General features: G+C 30.7%; 2 protein-coding genes across 5 annotated transcripts; both read right to left on the bottom strand.

Annotated features, from left to right (window-relative positions):
- Nucleotides 1-4,595: 4,595 nt before the first annotated feature.
- On the bottom strand, nucleotides 4,596-8,090 carry LOC123205632 (FT-interacting protein 3). Of its 3 annotated transcripts, XM_044622644.1 has the most exons (3): nucleotides 7,847-8,090; nucleotides 7,311-7,327; nucleotides 4,596-7,143 (listed from the first exon to the last, which is right to left on the bottom strand). In XM_044622644.1, the coding sequence occupies exon 3, from the start codon at nucleotides 7,126-7,128 to the stop codon at nucleotides 4,819-4,821; it is 2,310 nt and encodes a 769-aa protein (XP_044478579.1). In that variant the 5' UTR covers nucleotides 7,129-7,143; nucleotides 7,311-7,327; nucleotides 7,847-8,090; the 3' UTR covers nucleotides 4,596-4,818. The 3 variants fall into 3 exon arrangements, with proteins under 3 accessions (XP_044478579.1, XP_044478577.1, XP_044478578.1); XM_044622642.1 differs by having other exon boundaries at nucleotides 4,596-7,327; nucleotides 7,750-8,090; XM_044622643.1 differs by having other exon boundaries at nucleotides 4,596-7,327.
- A 7,626-nt stretch (nucleotides 8,091-15,716) lies between these two features.
- On the bottom strand, nucleotides 15,717-21,844 carry LOC123205633 (uncharacterized protein YMR315W-like). 2 transcript variants are annotated; one of them, XM_044622646.1, is made up of 12 exons: nucleotides 21,554-21,844; nucleotides 21,338-21,478; nucleotides 19,714-19,762; nucleotides 19,415-19,432; nucleotides 18,577-18,692; nucleotides 18,397-18,510; nucleotides 17,673-17,723; nucleotides 17,028-17,116; nucleotides 16,873-16,933; nucleotides 16,717-16,794; nucleotides 16,442-16,546; nucleotides 15,717-16,186 (listed from the first exon to the last, which is right to left on the bottom strand). In XM_044622646.1, exons 1-12 carry the CDS (start codon nucleotides 21,671-21,673, stop codon nucleotides 16,061-16,063), a joined length of 1,068 nt encoding a protein of 355 aa, XP_044478581.1. In that variant the 5' UTR covers nucleotides 21,674-21,844; the 3' UTR covers nucleotides 15,717-16,060. The 2 variants fall into 2 exon arrangements, with proteins under 2 accessions (XP_044478581.1, XP_044478580.1); XM_044622645.1 differs by having other exon boundaries at nucleotides 15,717-16,189; nucleotides 21,554-21,840.
- Between the last annotated feature and the right edge of the window lie 626 nt (nucleotides 21,845-22,470).

The raw sequence follows: 22,470 nt of genomic DNA, 5'->3' as shown, positions 1-22,470 counted from the left end.
GCCTTTGGACATCTACTGGAAACAACCATCACAAAAACTCTAGAGCATCCATTATCCAATGGACTGAAACAACGAAATTTCAAATACTCATATAAGTTCCATTATTTGTCAGAAGTATCTCAAACAATCAAATAACATTCAAGAGACAACTTACAAGTTTGATGATATGTTATCGGGGGAAGGTCGTAGTTGATACAGAGACAACCTCAAATCCAATGAGCTTCCCACAAATGCAAAAAATGAAAAAAAAAATCACATCTAGAATTGAGTTATGGCCAATACAGTATGCAAAGAGAAACCAATAATCCAAAGGGAAATTGAAATTTTTAGCATTATTTTATTCCGTGTATACAAAATTGCTACCTATCCTAAAGCTTTAACAAATATACCACAACAGTAATCACCTTTCTCAAAATACCCCTCTTTAAACTTTTATGCATAAATTCTTTCTCTTCTTCTCTGCAATTTTTTTTTCTCTTCTTCCTCTTCTTCCAAAGTGATAAAGGAATCACTCTCACTTCTTCCTTATCTTCAAAAACAAAAGCAGGAAAGAAAAAACTGAATTCTTCAGATTAAGAATTTTTCAAAGTAAGGATTTAAAAAAGAAAAGCAACCCACAAAAACTCAAACATATCCACTGTATATACCTTAGAGGAAATGACGATCGGAGAAGACCATATAATAATATTTAACTGAAAAAAGATAAAAAAATTGATATTTAAGGATTTAAGTGAAAAAAAAAACTGGATATTTAACTGAATAAAAAAAAAGGTTGGCGTTACGCCAACCCATAACTTTAAAGTAGGTGAAGGGTTGGCGTACGCCAACCATAAATATTAAAGCAGGGGAAGGGTTGGCGCACGCCAACCTTTTATAATATAATAATATTATATTATATTATAATATAATAATATTAAAATAATTTTATGATATAATAATATTATTATATATATTATACCACAACAGTATAATATGTAATATATTATATTATATATATAATATTTTATATTATATTATATTATAATATTATTAATATAATATATAATATAATATATTATATTAATATAATTTAATAATATATTATAATATTAATATTAATTTAATAATATAATTTAATAATATATTTACATATAAGCATGTTAAGCATATTTATATTATATATATTATTATAATATTATATAATATAATATATATATATATATATATATATATATATATATATATATATATATATATATAAAAGGGTTGGCTATATATTTGCAGGCTAGAAAACCCAACAACTTTCACCCTTTTTTTTTTTAGTTAATACAATTTTTTTTTTCAGTTTTAATATAATAATATAATTTTTTTTTTCAGTTAAATCCTACTAAATAATCTTTTTCGATGGTCATTTCTTCCAGGGTATAAAATAAAAAACTTAACCACATTTATTTTATACCCTGAAAGAAATAACTATTGAAAAAGATTATTTAGTAAAATTTAACTGGAAAAAAAATTAACATTTAAGGATTAAAACTGAAAAAAAAAAATTTCATTAACTGAAAAAAAAAAAAGTGAAAGTTGTTGGGTTTTCTAGGTTGTCGTTAAACACCAACCCTGCAAATATATACATATAAGGGTTGGCGCCGCCAACCCTTATATGTTTATATATAATATTATATATATAATATAAATATGCTTAATATGCTTATATGTAAATATATTATTAAATTATATTATTTTATTAATATTATAATATATATTATTAAATTATATTAATATCATTATAATATTATTATAATATTATTATAATATTATACTGTTGTGGTAATATATATAATACTATTAATATAATATAATATTATTATAATATAATATAATATAATATTATTATATTATAAAGGGTTGGCGTGCGCCAACCCTTCCCCTGCTTTAATATTTATGGTTTGCGTACGCCAACCCTTTGCCTACTTTTAAAATTATGGGTTGGCGTAACGCCAACCTTTAAAAATAAAAAAAGAGTCAATTTTTTTTTTTTCAGTTAAATGTCTAGTTTTCACTTAAAATTTTAAATATCTATTTTTTATGTTTTTTAGCTAAATACTGTTATATGGTTTTTTTCGATTGTCATTTCCTCCAAGGTATATGCAGTGGATGTGTTTGAGTTTTTGTGGGTTGTTCTTCTTTTTTAAATCCTTACTTTGAAAAATTTTTAATCTGAAGAATTCAGTTTTTTCCTTCCTGTTTTTGTTTTTGAAGATGAGGAAAAAATGAGAGTGATTCCTTTATCACTTTGGAAGAAAAGAAAGTAGAGAGAAAAAAGTTACAGAGAAGAAGATAAAGAATTTATGCATGAAAGATTAATGAGTAATATTTTGAAAAAAATGATTACTGTTGTGATATATTTGTTAAAGTTTTAGGATAAGTGATAATTTTATATACACAAAATAAAATAATGCTAAAAATTTTAATTTCCCTAATCTAAAAGTCTAACCTGATTCTTTTGCTTATTAATAAGAAAACCTATAAAAAGAAACCTATATTTCTAAAAGTTAAGCCTCATTCTTTTGCTCATTAATAACAACAAAATCAATGTACTCATCAAAATTAATGCCCATCCCTGACAACTTTAAGTGTGGTTGTTGCGGTGAGCAATTAAGAAGAAATTTGGAAGCGAGAAAACCAGCAAAAAAGAAAAAGCTGTGCCTGGAAATAGAATTCCACTTCGTATTTACCCACAGTTGCGCCCACTGAAGCGGAGTTATGGCAGGTGATTTGACAATGTCCTAGCTGAAGACTTTTTGTGGCCATTAGGTTTGATAAAAGGCAGAATTAGCTCGGTAAGGATAGGAGAACATGGTCTCTTAAATAGCCTAAACTACAGTTTAGTAACAATAGAGTATAATTGAATTTTCCTGGTTAGCATCCTCAATCCTGCGATGAAATGCACCCCCATGCCCAAAATGAAAGCTCCCTGCCAATAAGGAAAATACTGACATACAAAATGAAAGGATTAAAATTAAACATGATAAGTACGTAAAAATGACCGATTAAATAAACAATTATGCAAGAATTTTCGTGTACTAATATGTGCAGCAACATAATACATGGAAGAGGAATAAGCAACAGTCCTTGTACTTAAAACTGAAAAGATGCAAGCATTCTAACCATGTACTTTCGTAACATTTATGTTCTGTATCCTGCCTCAGTCACCAAGACACAGTCAATGAGTATCTTAAGAAAAAGCACAACAAAGGGCAAGGAAATTCTGCACTACTGTCAAGATTCAATATAGGGCTTAAAAGGAATATCAAATATAAATTTTTGGTATACGGGTTCATGCTATTCAAGATTTCAATAAGTTGATTGTCTGTTCCATTCCATCCTAATGTTCTGGTAGTCAGGAATTTCAGTAGCACCTACAGTCTTCAGCCTACAGAATTGGCTTACTAAGAGTTATGTAAATTGACAATGCATGATTCTTAATTTTGGTTTAGATGTTCTATTCAATTCAGAGAGAGTGCTCTGAGTCAAAACCCTGTATATTTTATTCAGCTTTTCTATCAAGATAGAATTAAAACAAGAACAGTACTGATTTTGGTTTTATTACTCATTTGTTTCATAGATGTCAAGTTGGAGGTCAATTCATTCCATTAAACAGTGAGACCCAAAGTCCAATCTCTTATATTGTTATTTTATTTTCGAAGTTCTGATTCTGTATTTTCCTATTTCTTAGTCCAAGTCTTATCTCAAGTTCCCTAATTCAATTTTGATCATCCAAATTACAATGAAATACATACGGTAAAGTTTCGCCTCCAAGACCTTGAGAAGTAAGGATTAGAACTGTTCGTTGGTCCTTCAACAATAACTTGGGCGCTCATCATATCCCCAATCTCCGCCATTAGTTTCTTGGCCTGTGAAGAAATAATCAGCATCTAGCAAGTTGTGAACATAATTATATCAGATGCCATATCAGATACCTTGACAAGGCAGGTTCAAATAAAAAATTTTCTGCCACAGCCCAAATTGGTTGATCAGGAACATTGGCACAGATAATAGCCTGACAATGCCTTTTCTATCTCACTTATACCTGCCTGATGAAACAATTGTTTATTGACTTAAAGGTGAAATTTCATAAGCCAAACTTGGGATTTACATGGAGAGATTATTACAGATATAACAATAACTCGAAAGGCCAGACAGTTTTCTTGTGGTGTTAAAGATGATTCAAAACAACAAATAGAAGATCAAAGTATCTGAAAGCAGTGACACTGGATGGGGATATCTCGGAAGATTATCAGGACTGGAAAAGTGTTCAGGAAAAGTTTAAAGATATAACCACCTTATCATATCAATCTGACAAAAATAACAGGCTTCATTTTGATGTCCTAGAAGCTATTGTCTTTTATTTTGGAGTACAAGAGACAAGTCTTCTGAGAGTGAACTATAGTCCAAGTGAACATCAATATTTGGAAACCATGATCGTCGAAATGGGGATAAAAATACGTCCAAGTGAGGGTTACATTACCATTAGCCCTACATGAACAATTGAATTATAATTGAATCAACTTGTACCATGACGCAAAAGCTTAGACCAAGGATAAATTTACCTGTGATTAGACTCAAATCAAATTATATTACTAATATAAATAAAGTGACAATGCACAACTTAATACAAACTGAAAGCTTTCACATGAACAACATTAATCAAATGAACAACAAATAAGCAAACTACAAGCTACAACAATTCATGAAATTTACTGAATTAAGGTCTTGATTTCCTGCCATTACATCTTTCCTGCTTCAGAAACTGCACAGCTGAGGGCGATCCAGTTATGCTTACAGCATGCTATCTGAACGAGCAGGCAACCTCCGGAAGAAGTTGAGAGGAACGGATGGGAGTTTGTGGCGAAATCTCGGATGCCTTAGCACATAAAAGCCTAAGAGTAGGGCTATAATTTGGATTGGAGTAACATAAAGAACTACAGCAGCAATCAAACAGAAAATTACAAATAGAGTAGTTGCTCTGGGGTCTCTCCAGCTCAGCAGAGACTGAAACCTCTCTCCTTGAGTCGCCAGGTCACCGATCACAGTCTGAACTCTGCCTCCTATGCTTCTCAGGCGATCATATCTTGGTCGAACTATGTCTGATCCTCGTGAAGTTGGGAATGTGTCAAACTCTTCATCTAGTTCATCAGGATGAGCAGCTTCAGCATGAGACAGTCGCATATCCATGTGAGGTGGGTGCCTTGACCTCCTACGGAAGTTCCATATCCCAATCAGGAAAAGGTAGAGAAAAATTGTTGGGAGTATGAGCTCAGGATAGAGTATCAAAATGATAAAAAGGATGTGAATCAAAATGGTTGTAATTGGGTTTTTCCAATTGCAGATTTGATCAAACCATTTACCAACACAAATCAACCCACTTAGAACATTCATAATTCTGAAAAAATTAGCTTTGCTTCTGCGCATACTCCACATGTGTGAATCTACATCAAGCATATACTCCACAACCTCTTTCTTCAATGGTGGTTCAGCTCGATTCAGCCTCGTCGAGACAATCTGCATGGCCTGGTGTCTCAAGCTATCAAGTTGAATGACAGATAAAGCATGAATGTAGTGCATTTTTGGTAGCAATGGTTGAGAGTACATATGCATCATGTTAACAAAAGATAAGCATGTGAATCTCACAGCCAACTGAACTTCTCCCATTTTTTTTACCCCTGAAGAATGCAAGAATAAAAGTGGATATGAGTGTGTATAAACTCTATCAGCTTCAAGCGTAGATAATCGAATCCTCACTTTCCCAATTCTCGAGTCCTTTCCACCTCCACCTATATGTCCGTTATCAAAAACCCCTACTGTGATGACAGTACATATGTCGAAAACCTCCCAAGTGTACTGCTCATTCCACTTTGGAAAGGAGCTATCCACAATAGTCCTTGTTCTCACCCATTTTTGCCCATATTTGGCCACACAATAAGCATCTGTAGTTCCTCGCCCATCTCTTGTCTTCATTGGCATCAGCCCATGAGCACTAAGAATTCCAACCTCCAATAACCCAATGCTGGACTTCCATAACTGTTTTGCAGTTGGCCTAAGGTCACTACTATAGTGTGTTGATTCATCTAAAACATGATAACCACCCTCCAGACATATCCTCAAATGAATTCTACTGGCAAACTTAGTGTCTTTCTTTTGTTCTCCTTCTACAGTTACATGTTTCTCAAGATTAAACCACCTAGAGTTTACAGGCTTGTGGTCCAATCTCCTCTGCACCATCTGCAAAGGAATCAGACACTTTCCAAGAACTTCATCTTTGTTTGATCCCACCCTATCTTCGATAGTCAGAATCAAGGGCTCCTCGAACGGCTCAGCGACTACAAACATCAGATCTTCATTCCATAATGGATTAATAGTCTTAATTTGAGATATCCTAGTTCTCAATACCTGGTTTCCAAGAATAGCCCTCACGAAAACTTCTGGAAACCGACTTTTATCACCAGGTTGCAAGTCTTGAGCTTCAATCACATTGACCCTTAAATACCAAAGCCTGGGAGATAGATACACCTTTGACCGAATGTTTGTAACTCCTTCACTGCCAACTGTTGCAGCATCTGAGTGCCAGGCATCAGGAAATGCCTCATCTGCTTGAGTTCCCATCCAAACAGCCAACATCAACTCTCCCTTAACCCTCACACCCTTCCGATCATCCAACCTATACCACTGCGGCGCCAATGGACTATCAGGAGGAACCCGTTTGGGAACTTCATTGAGATCAAACATTACCCTACCAATTAAATCATCCAAAACAACATCCTTATCCTTCACAAAAACTTCCAAAACGGAAGCTTGAATCCTCTCTTTTGAGAAAGCAAAAACCTGATTCCATTCAGGATTGTTCTTCTTTTCAAAATGCTTTGTAGCTCCCTTATAGTTTCCAAGTTTCACTTCAACATAGGGATCACAACTACCAGTAACATCTTTACCAGGTAAGTCCCTCGCCTTAACAACCCGGACATAAAGGTACTGCATTTGCTCAACGAGGTCATAGGTGCACGACAGCTTATCACCTGTAACGGCCCCTGCCCCAATCTTGGGCGAGGTCTCCTTCAGAGCAAAGTCTACAGCTTGTGGAGGCCTCTGCATCTTCCAAAATGTGTACTAACAAACCAGAAGCACCCAAAGGATAATTTCAATTACACAAGATACAACAAAGACTCAGAAAAATCAAATTCTGACTACTGAATGGCTTGAATTTCCAAGATTCTCAACAATCATTCAAATAAGCTAAAAGAGAAAGAAATAGATAAAAGAACCTCATCAATTACCAGAATGCACCAAAAACCTGCAAAAATCAGAACAAAAAAGAAAAAAACATGAGTAACAATTATAACCCATAGCCTCCATTTGATAGCCATAATACAAGATATAAACAAAAGAGAAATGACATCTCAGTGCTGCAACAAGCTTTCAAAAGACAAGTAAAACAGATTTCAAGTCTGGAACCCTTTTGATTCTTTTCTTAGAAAAACATTTCTCAGCAACCAAACAAGAAGATAAATACCCAGAAGAGCAAAACTAGCATCAATGTAACACAAACATAGAAATGTGCACTCTAGTAACAGATCTAAAACAAAAAAAAAACACAAAGAAAGAAAAAAGCACTATGAATGATCAGAAACAAAACTGACTTTCAACTTAAGCAAGAAAATCACTAAAACAAACTTCAACTTTGAGAGCTTTTAAAAACAATGCATTACACATTACCTAAAAGGGTGAACAAAAGCTTCAATCTTTTGAACAACAACCAAACCAACTTCACTTTTTTGAAGCAAAAGCATGGTGAAAAGAGGGAGAAATGTACCTTGTACAGACACAAGTTAAATGAAAAATCAGATTTTTTTCAGGCGTTGGAAGGAATGTTAGTGAATAAACAAGTGAAAAGACAAATATAGAGAGTGAAGCGTGAAGTGGATCCAAATAAATAAGAAAGGAGCATGTGGGTTGAAATCTACAGGAAGAAAAAAGAATCTCAATCTACATAAACAAAACTTCTTCACAAGAACCCACTTTGGACCTATTTTTTTCCCACTTCAATCATATTAAATTTGAATAATTAGATTTTTAGCAAGATTAAGTCCTGAAAAATAAAGCCTTTTCAACCATAAGAAACAGAGGCACACGTGGGAAGACAGCGGTCGGTTACAAAGTGTGATTCTCGGCACTTCATCTTCTTGGTTTTCCCATTAATTAATGAACATAATTAATTACTTTCCAAATTTGCTGTCAATTATTTATTTCATGAAATTTAACATTATATAAAAAAAAATTGGTTGGCTAAAATAACTTTTTTCTCTGAAATATTTTACCTTTAAATTACAAAAATATTTGGAGTAAGGAAATATTCATGCTTTTAAAACTTTCTAAAGCCCAATTTTGAAATTAAATAAATAATTAGGCAAATTTTAATAAATTATTTTTGGCATAAAATACCAAAATTAGTAAGTACTAATTATTGATATTTAAGTCTCATTAATTAATATTATTGGGTGGGGTCAAGTTTCAAAATCTCAAACCACGAGATATTTCTAGCGTAAAAATATCGCGAGTAATAAACCGTCAGACTATACGCTCCGCTGCTGGGGTCCACCTTTTTTTAACCACAAAAAGGACCACATGGTTAGGTTAGGTAGCATGTGCTCAATCAGGAGCTGCTACGTGATGGTGAAGGATCTGACGGCTGACATCAGAAAATCTGGAATTGCTTTCAGGATTGGAGAGTTGGGCTGTACGTACGCAGGGGATTATAAATAGTTGATTCTGTTCTATACCTTCTATTATTTATGCTATCTTATTTCATTTATTAATAATAAAAAATATAATATAAATATTATTAAATTAATATTAATTTTATTATAATTATATTATTATTTATTAATTTTTTAAAATAAAAATAAATTTATTTTTAATTAACATAAAAAAATTAAAAATAATTATATCTAAAAATATTTAATTAAAATAATTTATTAATATTTTGTATTATATTTAATTAAATATAATAATTATTTATAGTTAATAATTTTGTAAATAATTTATTTTTAAGGGATTTTTTAATTTTATTAATAAAATATTTTCTTTTACCGTGTATGGACCATTGACTTGACTCTGTAAAATGACTCAGCCACTAAAGAGGAAAAGGACATGCATGACATGTTCAGGCAAAACGCGCCTGATGATGTTCGCCCACGTGGCATACAATTTAATTTTTTCATAAATAATGTTAATCTCTAAAATTATGGTAATTTTTTTAAATAAAATTATTTAAATATATAATGAGATATATAAATAAAATAATTCTAAATCATATAATAATAATAATAATAATATATAATTTATACATCTAATAAAATATTTAAAAATTTCTATCTTTTTTTTTTTAAATTTATAATAAAATAATATTTTATATTCATCTTTTACTGTTAATAAAATTAACGGTTAAATTTATCAATGGAATGTTTTTATTCAAATTTTCATAATTAATAAAGACAAAATCCGTTAACAATGGCTTAATTAGAAGCTAAATGCAATTTTTCAAAATCGTCCTAAGTATATTTCGTCTATTAGTTCAATTCACAGACAGAGACTCAAAAGGTGTAAAAACACTTTGCAAGAATTGCTTTGAAAAGCAAGAAATTGAAGAAACACTTGAGATGACAGCAATTTTGTCAACAAGTGCTTTTTTAAGTTGACTACAGCTGTCACCGATTTCCCACGACAGTTTGATAAAATGATAAATTTATATTTTTTAAGTTTTAAAAAATTTAATTTTTATCTATTATCTATTTTTATTAATAAATTTTTTAAATCTTTTAAAATGATTATTGGATCCTTTTTATTAAAATTTTAAAACTGTTATTAATATTTCATATAAACAATAAATAATTTAAATTACTAATATAACCTAAGTAACACGGAAACAGAAACGTGGAAATGGTGAAATATCGAAACGGAAACGTTGAAACGTCTTTATTAAAAAATATAGGAAACGGAAACATGGAGAAACGTGTAAATATGAAAAATATAAGGATTTTATTATAAATACCAAAATTTTATTAAAAAGGTATAACTTTTAAAAATATACAAATATTTTTATATAATATAAGAATAATTTACTTTTATTATTTTTTTCCTTTTATTTAGTGTGTAAACTTTTTATCTTTTAAATTATTTAAAAGTGTGCGTAAAAAAATGTTCAATAAAACTAAGTTTTTATTACTGTAAGCTTGTAAATATGAACTAGTTGGACCTATATAAATTAAAGTCTCTACGTAAAATATGAAATTGTTGCTACCATTGTAAACCTTAGAGCCGGCAAATATAAATTATAACCCATGCCTCTTATTAGAAAAGAAAAAAAAAAGAAAACTCCGCAAAACCCAACAGTTAACAACCATGTTATTTACTTCTCTCTTTGTAATTCATTTTTCTTAAAACACAGGTGAATGGATTTAGAGGATGCGACTTATAAATAGGACACATAATCAGGTATTTTAAGGGCGCGTTTGGTTGAGAGTTTTTAAGATTACTTTGGTAATCTATCTTTTATTTTCTTGTTTGGTTTGTCAGTAATAAAATATTACAATAATCTTCTATTACCAATACTGACGTGGCAAATAATATAGGTGGTAATCTGATTACCACCTTCACCTTAGGTATTTAAAAATTACTGAGATAATCTTAAGTTTATTATAGAAAAATTATTATTTATTAATTTTTTGAGATAAAAATAAATTTATTTTTAATTAATATAACAAATAATATAAAAAATATTTAAAAATAATTATATTCAATGGCATTTAAGTAAAATAATTTACTAGTAATCTTTTATTACCTTTAACCAAACACAATAATTATTTATACCTATCAAATTTTATCAAACATAGTAATCATTTATACCCAGTAATCTTCTAAGTATCTATCTTCAAGGTAATCTTTCTATTTTAGTAATTAAACATTACCCAAACCAAACGCCCTCTAAAGGTGTTTAATGTTTCCCAGGCTTTGGATCCATTTCGGCAGAGAACGAATGAAAAATGAGGAGGGAATCAATAGTGAGAAGACTAGTGAAACAGATACCAGGAAGGGAACTGATAATTTGAAGGATGAAACAAATAGTTGAAAGGAGGCAACAACTAGTGGGAAGAAGGATAAAACGAAGGAGGAGAGATGAGTTTCGCCGGAGAGGAGAGGAAGTTCAGATGTCGGAACATTGAGAAGACAAAACCAGTATGAGAGGTGTGGTTTGAAATGTTTACAGAAGTGGAAATGCATCAGATTTTTACAAAGAAACGAGTTTTAGGTACTGAAAATGCACTTTGCATCTTTTTAAAATTTCCAAAATGGCCCCGAAACATTTCGTACTAGTTTCAGGGCGTTTCAAAAATGGAAACGTTTCGGAATCGGTGAAACGCACCCCTTGGAGTGTTTCCGTGCTTCCTTGAATATAACTTTATCACTTACACTTTAAAAAATAATTATCAAATTTTTACTAATTTTAAAATATTATATTTCAATTGATTATTTGAAAGTATAACAGCTATTTTTTTAAAATTATTAAAGAAAGTATTAAAAATTTCAAAAACACTATTGAATTTTTTTTAATTTTTAAAAACCCATTAAAAAGTTTCATTGACATTTCTAATATTTTTAAAAATAACAATTTGCTCCTAAACTTTTGAAAAAGAAAAATAGAAAAAAATAAGGGAAAAAGGAAAAATAAAAAAATAAGGAAAAAATAAAGAGAAGATAGAAAAATTGATAAATCGAATTGAATGAATGGGCTTCCAAAATTTTAGGTCACATCCTTTTCATTTGTTGTTGGAAAAGTAAAGATTGATAAATGGTGGTAAGCATGGTTGGTCTGAAAAAATTTAAAAATATATATTTTACAAGTTATAATTTTAATGCAAGACCCTTTTCCTTGTTTTTTTTAAATATTTTTAACTTCATATTACAATATAAAAATATTTTATATCCTATTGATTGAGTTTCCATAACTTAAATTTGATATAGTTTTGTGGTATGAAATTAATTTAAAAAAAAAAAACAGTGTAATTCATCCAATAAAATACATTTTCATAAAATATTTGTCGCTAATTTAAATTATATATGAAATAAAAATTAAATTAGTTATTTACTTAGATAATTTGAAGAAAGTTGTAAAATAATTTGGAAAAAGTCAAAAAACTTTAGAATGTGAAAAAAAAATATAAAATTCAAAAACTACGCATCGATAAACCTTAAATTTGGAGAAACTATCAGTTTGCCCTCTTAATAATTTCTCTCTCCCACACAGGTCCTAAATGTTTAAAAAAATATCAATTTGCTCCTTTAACAATTTCTCTCTCCACACAAGTCCAAAATGTTTAAAAACTTGCCATTCCCCCCGCCAAGGGGATATTTAAAAAATCAAAGTTTCCCTCCCTCCCTCGTGGAATACTGTTCAAAAATGCACAATTTCCCCCCTCTACCATGCCGTCAATTCAACTCTAAGGATATTTCTCAAACCCGAGATTCCTCAGGTTGAAAATTTCTCCCTAGAGCTGACATTTCGATTTCAAAATGCCATATTTTCCAACTACTATTTCAACAACAAACAATCTTACACCTACTAAAACGTAATAACTCTAAATTAATTCATCCAAAATAAACAAGAATGAAGTCACAAAATCAATTATTTTAAAACCAAAACCCTAAATAAATAATGTCCAAAATTTTTATCTAATCGGTAAAATCTAAATATCAAAATGATTCAAACTAGATAAGAGACGATGTAATCACCTTCTTTGTCATTTTTGTCATTGGAAAACTACAAAAATGTATGAGAAAAGCCAAAGATTGCATTGTTGTCGAAGCCTCATAGAACGCCTCAAAAATTCTTCAAAATTTGAAACAGTGAATTTGGGGGAATTTTGGGTGGGAATATGAATTTGGTTGGTTCATATATGAGGGTATTTCAGTCATTTCATGTATAAAGGGTATTTTTGCTTTAAGTTATGCAGATTTAGACAATTTCATTTAAGCCCCGTATGTTTAGGGTAATTGTTTAATTTCCCTTTTCTTTTTGGAATATTGACGAACAAATTAATAACCATAAAGTTCCCGTATTAATCTATTTTTGTTCTCTATAGTACAAGCACTTGATTAAATTATTGTCGGCCAAGATGCATTCATTTCTGTACTCACCAATTTATTGCTAGCATGTGGCGTGTTCACCTGAAAACCATTGAATTATTTTTTATGTGAAATTCATCAACAATGAATTTTTATTCTTCATGTCGGGGAGGTAAGAATGACCAATTATTGTAATGTGATAATTGGACCTAACAAATGGGTGCAGCTAATCGGATACAATCTGGGTCAAAATGAATCTGGGTAAAATAAATACAAAACAAAATAGACCTATTTATACAAGTAAAGAATATATAAATTCATATATGATCTTGTAAGTATATTTACCCACTAAGTAATATCTGTGTAAGGATCAAATATACAATTTGATGCTTAAGGATGAAAAATTTTTTGTCTTAGAATTTGAACAAACAAATCTCGAGACTTAAATTGAGACATATTTGTATATAGGTGTTGATGTTGGCGTTTCCAAATAAGTGTATTCATGCCAGAGGTTTTTTTTTATTTAGACGTCACCGCAACCCTCTAGTGTGAGGAAAATATGCTGTATTACTACTATTGATCTTTAACCGTAGGGGAAAATACAGTTTTTGAAAATTTGAGTCGGAGAAAATTGTTAGTTTGAAAAAATTATTAATTTTTAGAATTTAAAGAGAAAAATAAAATAAAATTTAAATTTACTTTTAAAACTAACAGATTTAAATAGTTATGAATAGGTAAATGAGATTTTCAAAATTAATGATAAAAAATTTAGAAAAAAATAATATATTTTAAATGAAAACAAGTCCTTTGGCCTTCAAATTACTGTTGTTATAATCAATGGTCATAAATTTTCAGAGTTATTAACTATTGATTGATTACAATATTATATAAGTGGGTTGCTTTGCTTCCATGCTTTGCCATTTTGAGGCATGCATGCAGACTTTGGTTAATGCATGTCAAAGCTCGCGCAACCACCAACAATAGAGCTGTAAAAGACTTGAAGGCGGCAAGGAGGCTAGAAAGCACTACAGGTATGTCTGTGGGATACCGATCCGGCTGATAAAAACATATATTTTTATGGAAACGTGTCCAAAAACTCAGTATCCGTACCTTTTTTTTATTATGATATAATAAATTTATTGTATAATATGATACATATCTTATAATATAACACATAATTACAATAGGAGTCATACACTTTTTAAGAAAAAAATAATGATGTAATAAGAATATATATATATATATATATATATATATATATATATATATATATATATATATATATGAGAAGTTTTAAAATTTTTGAAGGGTCTATAAAATTTTTCAAAATGATAACATGTTAATTAGAATTTTTTTATTATTTTATTTTTAAAAAGTATATCATATAATATATAATATAAAAAATTAAATTTTTAATATATGATAAGATACACGATTTGACTAGTATGAGATTTAGTATAATATATCATCACTCATATATTTTAAAAATACAACAGTATCAATCATCAATTTAACAAATTTCATTAAACACACGGTTAAAATTAATATAATATCTCAAATTAAACTATATAATAAAATATTAAATCTAATATATCATAATATATAATCTATTTTCAAATTACGGTCTCAATACTTTTAAACACAATACAAAACTAATGTTCAATTAGAGGTGCTCAAACACATAACTAATTAATAGATCATGACAATTTATTTTTCTATTTTACATGAAGGGCTTTAACAAGAATAGATTATCTATATTTCTCATTTATTCTTTACAATCGAGTTAAATTCAAGTCATACAGGTACCTTCTTGAAAAATTAAAAACACACCTTAGAAATAAATAGTAATAAAAAGTAATAAAACTATATATATTAATTTTAGATACACAGATAAATTTATACTTAAAATGAGTCATTATATGATTAGGTGAATTTAAATTAACGATAAAATAACATTCAATCATGTGATAACATATATAGATATATATTTATTTATATACTTAAAATAAGTATATATAGTATTACTTAAAAAAAAAAAAACCTAAACCTAAATTTAAAAAATCGAAAAAAATTATATTATATCTCAAATATTTTTATGATGTCCTACTTTATTATTTAAAAAAACTATCATAATAATTATATTACAAAATATGATCAATCATGTTTGGATTTATAATATCAAATAATAGAGATAAAAAAAATAATTAGGCCGTTATAAAAATTCAAGTTTTTTTTTTAAACAAAAACAATGAAGAACAAAATACATATTTGTAAAATAAATTTGACAAAATGATAACTTTTTACGTTGATCAAATCACTTGTGTGAAAAACTATTTACAAACATCAACAAATTAAAAGATAGAATCATGAATTTATTGTAAGAAACAGAAAAAAAAAAAGAAGAGAAATTGTAGGTGATGTTTAGTTTTGAAAGAATTTGGATCGAATTTTATTTATTTTATGTAAAATAACATTATTTTGAATATTTTTAAAATAGTATTGTTTTGTTGTATGTCGAAGAGAAAATTTATAAAATGCAACATCATATAATACATTTTAAGTTAAAAAACACAATCAGTCGCCTTTAAAACGATAAAATACAGTAAACACAAACAATACACTGATAAAACAAGAATTTACTAAGGGCATTGTATTGCTTCTTGCCCCACCCCCACACATGCTACAACAAAGAATTATTATCATTTTTATTTCCCTCTTCCTCTCTAACTAACAAATTCAAGCCAACCACTCAGAAATTTAATCACTACAGAGGAGCCGTATCTCGCCTTCCAGTTTGCAGTATTTAACCTCTATCATATTTTGAAGAATGAACTGAGAATATTGGACCAAAAACAAAGAGAGCACAAGAATCATGTTGCCCAAGGCGGAGGATGTGATCGTCGACCTACAATTTTTTAATGTGAACCAGGGCTCCATTTTTGGATCCTGATTCCATCATTGCCTCCAGAATAGCAACATCTCTGGCACCTTCAATATATGACAAGCGGGGCTCTACTTCATGCCCATTTCCCTTCTGCAACGAACCACAAAATGATAAGAAAAGAGAAACCACATCATACCACCTACAACCTCAATTTCACACAGCTTTAAGACCATAAAATGATATCAGGAAAGTTAGCGTACGAAGTCTCAACCAGCAACAAAGACACTATGATAAATAACGAGGGAAAGCAGTTAAAATGCAAGAATGAAAGTGGTGATTTTATATCAGACCATAACATAATGAAGGAAATAACGTAGAAATGAATATTAGCATCCATAGTACCTTAGCCTCCTGAATGTCATGTATGAAAGTTTTAAGTTCATCAGTCACTCCACTAAATGGGTAGAAGAAACTTTGGCACTGCCCATCAGCAGTATAATATAAAACCTATGATAATTGCAAAATATCAATATACAGCCAATTAATCTAGAAAATATTTTCAATCTCAAGGCGAAAAGAACAATAAAAACATCAAAAGAGTCCAGTTTGGTTTCCATTTATGATTTTCAAACATATAAATTACCATCACAGGACTAAGAATTAGAATTTCAATATACCGTGTAACCATGCTGTCCATTTTGGTTTCCACGCTCCAGTTGTATTGTTCCTTTCAAGCCAACAACTCGCCAGAATATCTGAAGTTCCCAAACAATATGGGTAAAGAATAATGATAACAAAAAGTGTTTGAATTAAACTATAACTTTACCACATGCCTTTGGAGATCTACTGGAAACAACCATCACAAAAACTCCAGAGCATCCATTCTCCAGTTGACTGAGGCAAGGAAATTTCAAATACTCATATTTAAGGCTCCATTTTTTGTCAGAAGTATCTCAAACAATCAAATATCATTCTGGAGACAACTGACAAGTTGGATGATATGTTATCTGGGGGAGGTAATGTTTTGTCCACATGAGAGGTCGTAGCTGATACAGAGACAACTTCACATCCAATGAGCTTCCCACAAAGGAAAAAATGAAAAAAAAAAAATCACATGTAAAATTAAGGTATGGCTAATACAGGGTCCAAAAGAGAAACCTATATTCTAAAAGTTGAACCTGATTCTTTTGGTTATTAATAATACAACCATAAAAAGAAACCTATATTTCTAAAAGTTAAAACTCATCATTTTGCTCATTAATAAAAAAATCTATATACTCATCAAAATTAATGCCCACCCCTGACAACTTTAAGTGTGGTTGTTGCAATAATGTGATTATGTGGTTTCTGCAGTGATAAGTAAGCAAGCCAGAAGAAATTTGGCGGCAAGAAACCAGTAAAAAAGAAAAAGCTGTTTTATGCAAAAAGAATTCCACTTCATATTTACCCACAGTTGTGCCCATCGAAGTGGAGTTATGGGAGGTGATTAGACAGTCTCCTAGCCGAAGATTTTTGTGGCCATTAGGTTTGGCATAAGGCAAAATGAGCTCGGTAAGGATAGGAGAACATGGTCTCTCAATAAACCAAACTACAGTTTAGTAACTACAGAGTATAATAGAATTTTCCTGATTACCATCCTCAATCCTGCAATGAAATGAACCCCCATATCCAAAATGAAGCCTCCCTGCCAATAAGGAAGATACATTTGTTAACATATAAAATGAAAGGATTAAAGTTGAAAATGATAAGTGCATAAAAATAGACCTATTAAATAAACAATTATGCAAGAAATTTCGTGGACTGAACATAATACACCTAAGAGGAATAAGCAACAGTCTTTGTACTTAAAAAGTGAAAAGATGCAAGCATTCTATGTACATTGGTATACATGAATTCATGCTATTTAAGATTTCAAAAGGTTGATTCTTTGTTCCACTCCATGCTCACGTTTTGGTAGTCAGAAAGTTCAGTAGCATCTAGAGTCTTCAATCTACAGAATTGGCTACTAAGGGTTATGTAAATTAACAATGCATGATTCTTAATTTTGGTTTAGATGTTCTATTCCATTCAGAGAGAGTGCTCTAAGTCGAACCCTTGTATATTTTAGTCAGCTCTTCTATCAAGATAGAACTAAACAAGAACAGTACTGATTTTGGTTTTATTACTCATTTGATTCACATAAATGTCAAATTGGAGGTCAATTCATCCCATTAAATAGTGAGACCCCAAGTCCAATCTCTTGTATTGTTATTTTAATTTCAAAGTTCTAATTCTGTAGCTTACTATTTCTACATCCAAGTCTTATCCCAAGTTTTCTAATTCAATTATGATCATCCAAATTACAACGAATTACATACAGTAAAATTTCGCCTCCAAGAGCTTGAGAAGTAAGGATTAGAACTGTTCATTGATCCTTCAACAATAACTTGGACGCTCATCATATCCCCAATCTCCGCCATTAGTTTCTTGGCCTGCAAAGAAATAATCAGCATCTAGCAATTGTGAATGAAATTATATCAGATGCCATAAACATATACCTTGACAAAGGCAGGTTCAAATCGATAATTTTCTGCCACAGCCCAAATTGGTTGACCAGGAACATTGGCAAGAATAGAGTTGTATCCTGACAATGCCTTGTCTATCTCCCTTATACCTGCATGATGAAAGAATTGTTTATGGGCTAAAAGATAAATTTCATAGGCCAAACTTGGGATTTACCAAGAGAAATTATTACAGATATAACAATAACTTGAAAGACAAGACAGGGTAACAAAATGGCTGATAAGTTTTCTTCTTGTGTTAAAAGATGATTCAAAACAACAAATCAAATATCAAATTATTTGAAAGCAGTGACACTGGATGGAGATATCTCAGAAGATTATAAGGACTGGAAAAGTGTATAGGAAAAGTTTGAAGATATAACCACCTTATCATATCAATCTGACATAAAATCACAGGCTTCATTTTGATGTCCTAAAAGTTCTTGTCTTTGATTTTGGAGTACAAGAGACTAGTAATTGACGTGTAATCCTTATTTTAGAACTAACAATGCATCTTTGATTTTCAAGCATTTTATCATGTTCTTAGCACAACTATTTAATTATTATGTCAGATATTTTGTTTGATGGAAGCTGAATACTGCAGCAACATCCTTCGTCTTAAAAATGATCCCTATTTTGATAATTTGCATGACTTTAACTTCTCTGGATTCTTGTGACCAACTGTAATTAACAAATCATTCATTAAAAGGAAAAGAGAATCAGTATGAAATATGTACATTCCAATGCAGAAGATTCAAAGAACCAACCAACCAACCAAAAAAATAAAAGTTTCCTTCTAGGAAAATGAATAAAGTCAGTTAAACATTGAACTTACCAGCTGCTGCTGGTTTCTCTTCATTTCCACCAAGATGGCCAAGCAAGCATGGCATGTCGAAACAAAAGAAAATTTTAGTAGATCATGTGAAGGAAAAACAAAGAACCAGCAAAAGATATATTTCAATGATCAGATATTACGACACAAAGCTAATATAGAATGAAAGCTCTACAAAACTCCTTATCTCTTCTGCTTTTTGTTCATAAAACATATAAGGTTAACTGATACTAACTTGTGGGGCTTTTACAAAGGTTAAATAGCCAAACTACATCAATTTAGGGTTAGTTAGCTGGAATCACCTTGGAGGACATGCTTCCCTGCCTTCAGAAGCTTCAGTGACATATCAACCTGCAAGAATTAATTTGAAAGTAAGCAATGACACTTTATTTATAGTTTTATAGCACTTCCAACCAGATAATGATAAGTAAAACTGATTAAGTAGAAAAGGTCGACCACGTCATCCAAAGAGGGTGTGCTTATAATCTATCTAAAATGTATTCCAATTTAACACTTAACAATAGATATCAGGTCAGTCTCTTCTAAGTCATTGAACTCTGAGTTCCAACTGTTCAGGAAGGAGAGTAATGAGAAGACTTTATTATCTTCTAATTTAACACTTAACTATAGATATCAACTCATTCTCATCTAAGTCATTGAATTGTGAGTTCCAACTGTTCGGGAAGGAGAGTACTCAGCAGACTTGATTATCTTCAATTTGCTGGAATCACAGTTCTCTCAACATTTTTTTTAAATTTCAAAATGTTTTCTTTCAGCAATCACTAAAAATCGCTGTAACTATAAAAAATAACTGTACTGGTGCCAATGACTCTGATATCACTGTTGCCATTTTACCTCTAATTTAGCAGAGACCTAAAAAAGGGTAATATAGTTCAGATATAAAATTCAGTAATGGTAGTAACTTTACTGGGATCAGAGTGTTGATGCAAACAGGCCCAAAAAAAGCCAGCACTGTTAACGCATTTTTGTATGGAAAAGGAAACAATACTGGTGTCCAATCGGGGTAAAGCAACTTTACTGGTGTAGTGGAGGATAACAGCAACTTACTAGGACATGTAATATTGCCATGATAATGTAAGGAGTATTATGTCTATTACTTACAAAACTAAGGGAAGATCAGCCTTTTTATAAATTTCAGTGTAACTATATAAACCCTTTTTCTTATTAATCTATTATTCAATTCTAATTAATTTTGCAATATGAAACACTGACATTTCTTTCTCTAACCATAAGGAGACTAGGAATAACAATCAAGTCAAGAAGATAAGCAAATTGGAACCAAGAGAAAGCCAAACACTGAAGTCAAATGAAAGAGAAAATGATTGTTCAAGGTGAATTTGATCTTGAGAACATCTACTCTTATACCGAATACACATATTCTATGGATTCAAAGAATCAAAGAGAAGAGAGAAAGAAATACTATGGTTACAAACCAAAAGACTATTCTACCCTTAATAAAATAAATAAAGTACATAAAACTCTAACAAATGATACTGGTGCTGTATGTGTATAATTTTATACATAAATAATTATATGTTATCATTTGATTAGATATTATTTTATTTCTAATTTTCAACTATTCAATTATATGATGATACATCATTGTTTGCTACAAAGTTATGCATAAAAATTATGCACATAGCACCACTCATCCTGTAAACAATAAACATGAATGCAACTTTCCTAATGTCTGTAATGTTAACATACTAAAAAACAGTAACATTACAGTCGCTGTGCACCATCACTGTGACAATGATCCATTATGGCACCGGAAACGTACTGGTAACATACATAATAACGGCAACAAAACGGAATAAATGAGAAGAAAAAAAAAAAACAGACACAGATTAAACTCCGCACACTGTTACCAAACAAGTAACTGAGTATAATTAAAAAAAAAAAAACCTGAAATTGTCCAGCAAGAACCACCGCAACGCCAAGAATCGAATCATCATTAATAATCCGATCAAGTCCTTGATCTCCCCAAACAGCCTCCACACCACGAAAATGTTTACGCGCAATCTCAACCGCGTTGCTCGCTGATTCCTTATTTACCAATCATAATTCACATTAATTAAGGAAAGAAATGAACTGAAGTATTGGATTGAATGAGTAGTGTACCTCGGTGCGGCTCCAAATGAATTTGACGGAAACGATGTCAGAGATCTCGGAAAGCCGCGGAATGTACTGCGTTTTAACGAAAATTCCGGCGCCAAGAATCGCGATTTGTGGAGTTGTCATGTTAACGGAGTTTAGATCAAGTAATATCTAGAACCGAAATGTTGCTTCCAAAGGAAAATTATACCGCAAAAAGCGTCCCCAAGATTGAGAGAGAATGGAATTAACATGTACTGCAGCGACTTGAAGGTTGAAAGAGAGAGCGAGAGTGAGTTATTATATTATTCGAAAACTTATATATACATAAGAGATAGGCCAAAAGAATTATTCCTACGCAAGGTTTTGTTTATTATCAAATTTTATTGGCGATTTTACAAAAAATTAAATTCTTATCTTTGGCCAAACTCCCATTAAAATTTATTATTAATTATAAAAAAAAATATCATTTAATTAATAATATTAAAAAATTAAAATTTTATTTTATTTCTTTTTTAATTTAAAAAATTAATAATTTTCTCCTATCCAAAAGTTTTAAAAAATTACTTTTTTCTTTAAATTTTCATTCTTCCTCCCTTCTTTTATCTATGATCATTCTTTGGTAGGGCTTTCATCTGTTGACGCTCACTCTTGTCTCTAGGATAAAGACGTAGCCATGAAGGTGACTATTGGAAGTGGTGTCGAAAATCTGTCACGTAATGGATCATCGCACTTCGTCCAGATCCATCACGTGACGAATCTTGGTTACTTCCATTGTGCTTTGATTCATGAGAGATGCTTCTAGATGACACCAAGATTCGTCAAAGTGGAAGTGTCGTGTGACAAATCTTCAATGACACCTCTTTTAGTTGTGGCCTTCATGATAGCATCTTCGTCCTGGAGATGGGAGTGAGTACTGATAGATGAGAGGTTGGTCGAAGATT

Source organism: Mangifera indica, unplaced genomic scaffold (assembly GCF_011075055.1).
Source record: "Mangifera indica cultivar Alphonso unplaced genomic scaffold, CATAS_Mindica_2.1 Un_0010, whole genome shotgun sequence".
Taxonomy (NCBI): Eukaryota; Viridiplantae; Streptophyta; class Magnoliopsida; order Sapindales; family Anacardiaceae; genus Mangifera; species Mangifera indica.
Note: the sequence above shows the minus strand (reverse complement) of the source record. Positions and strands in the feature narration are given on the sequence as shown.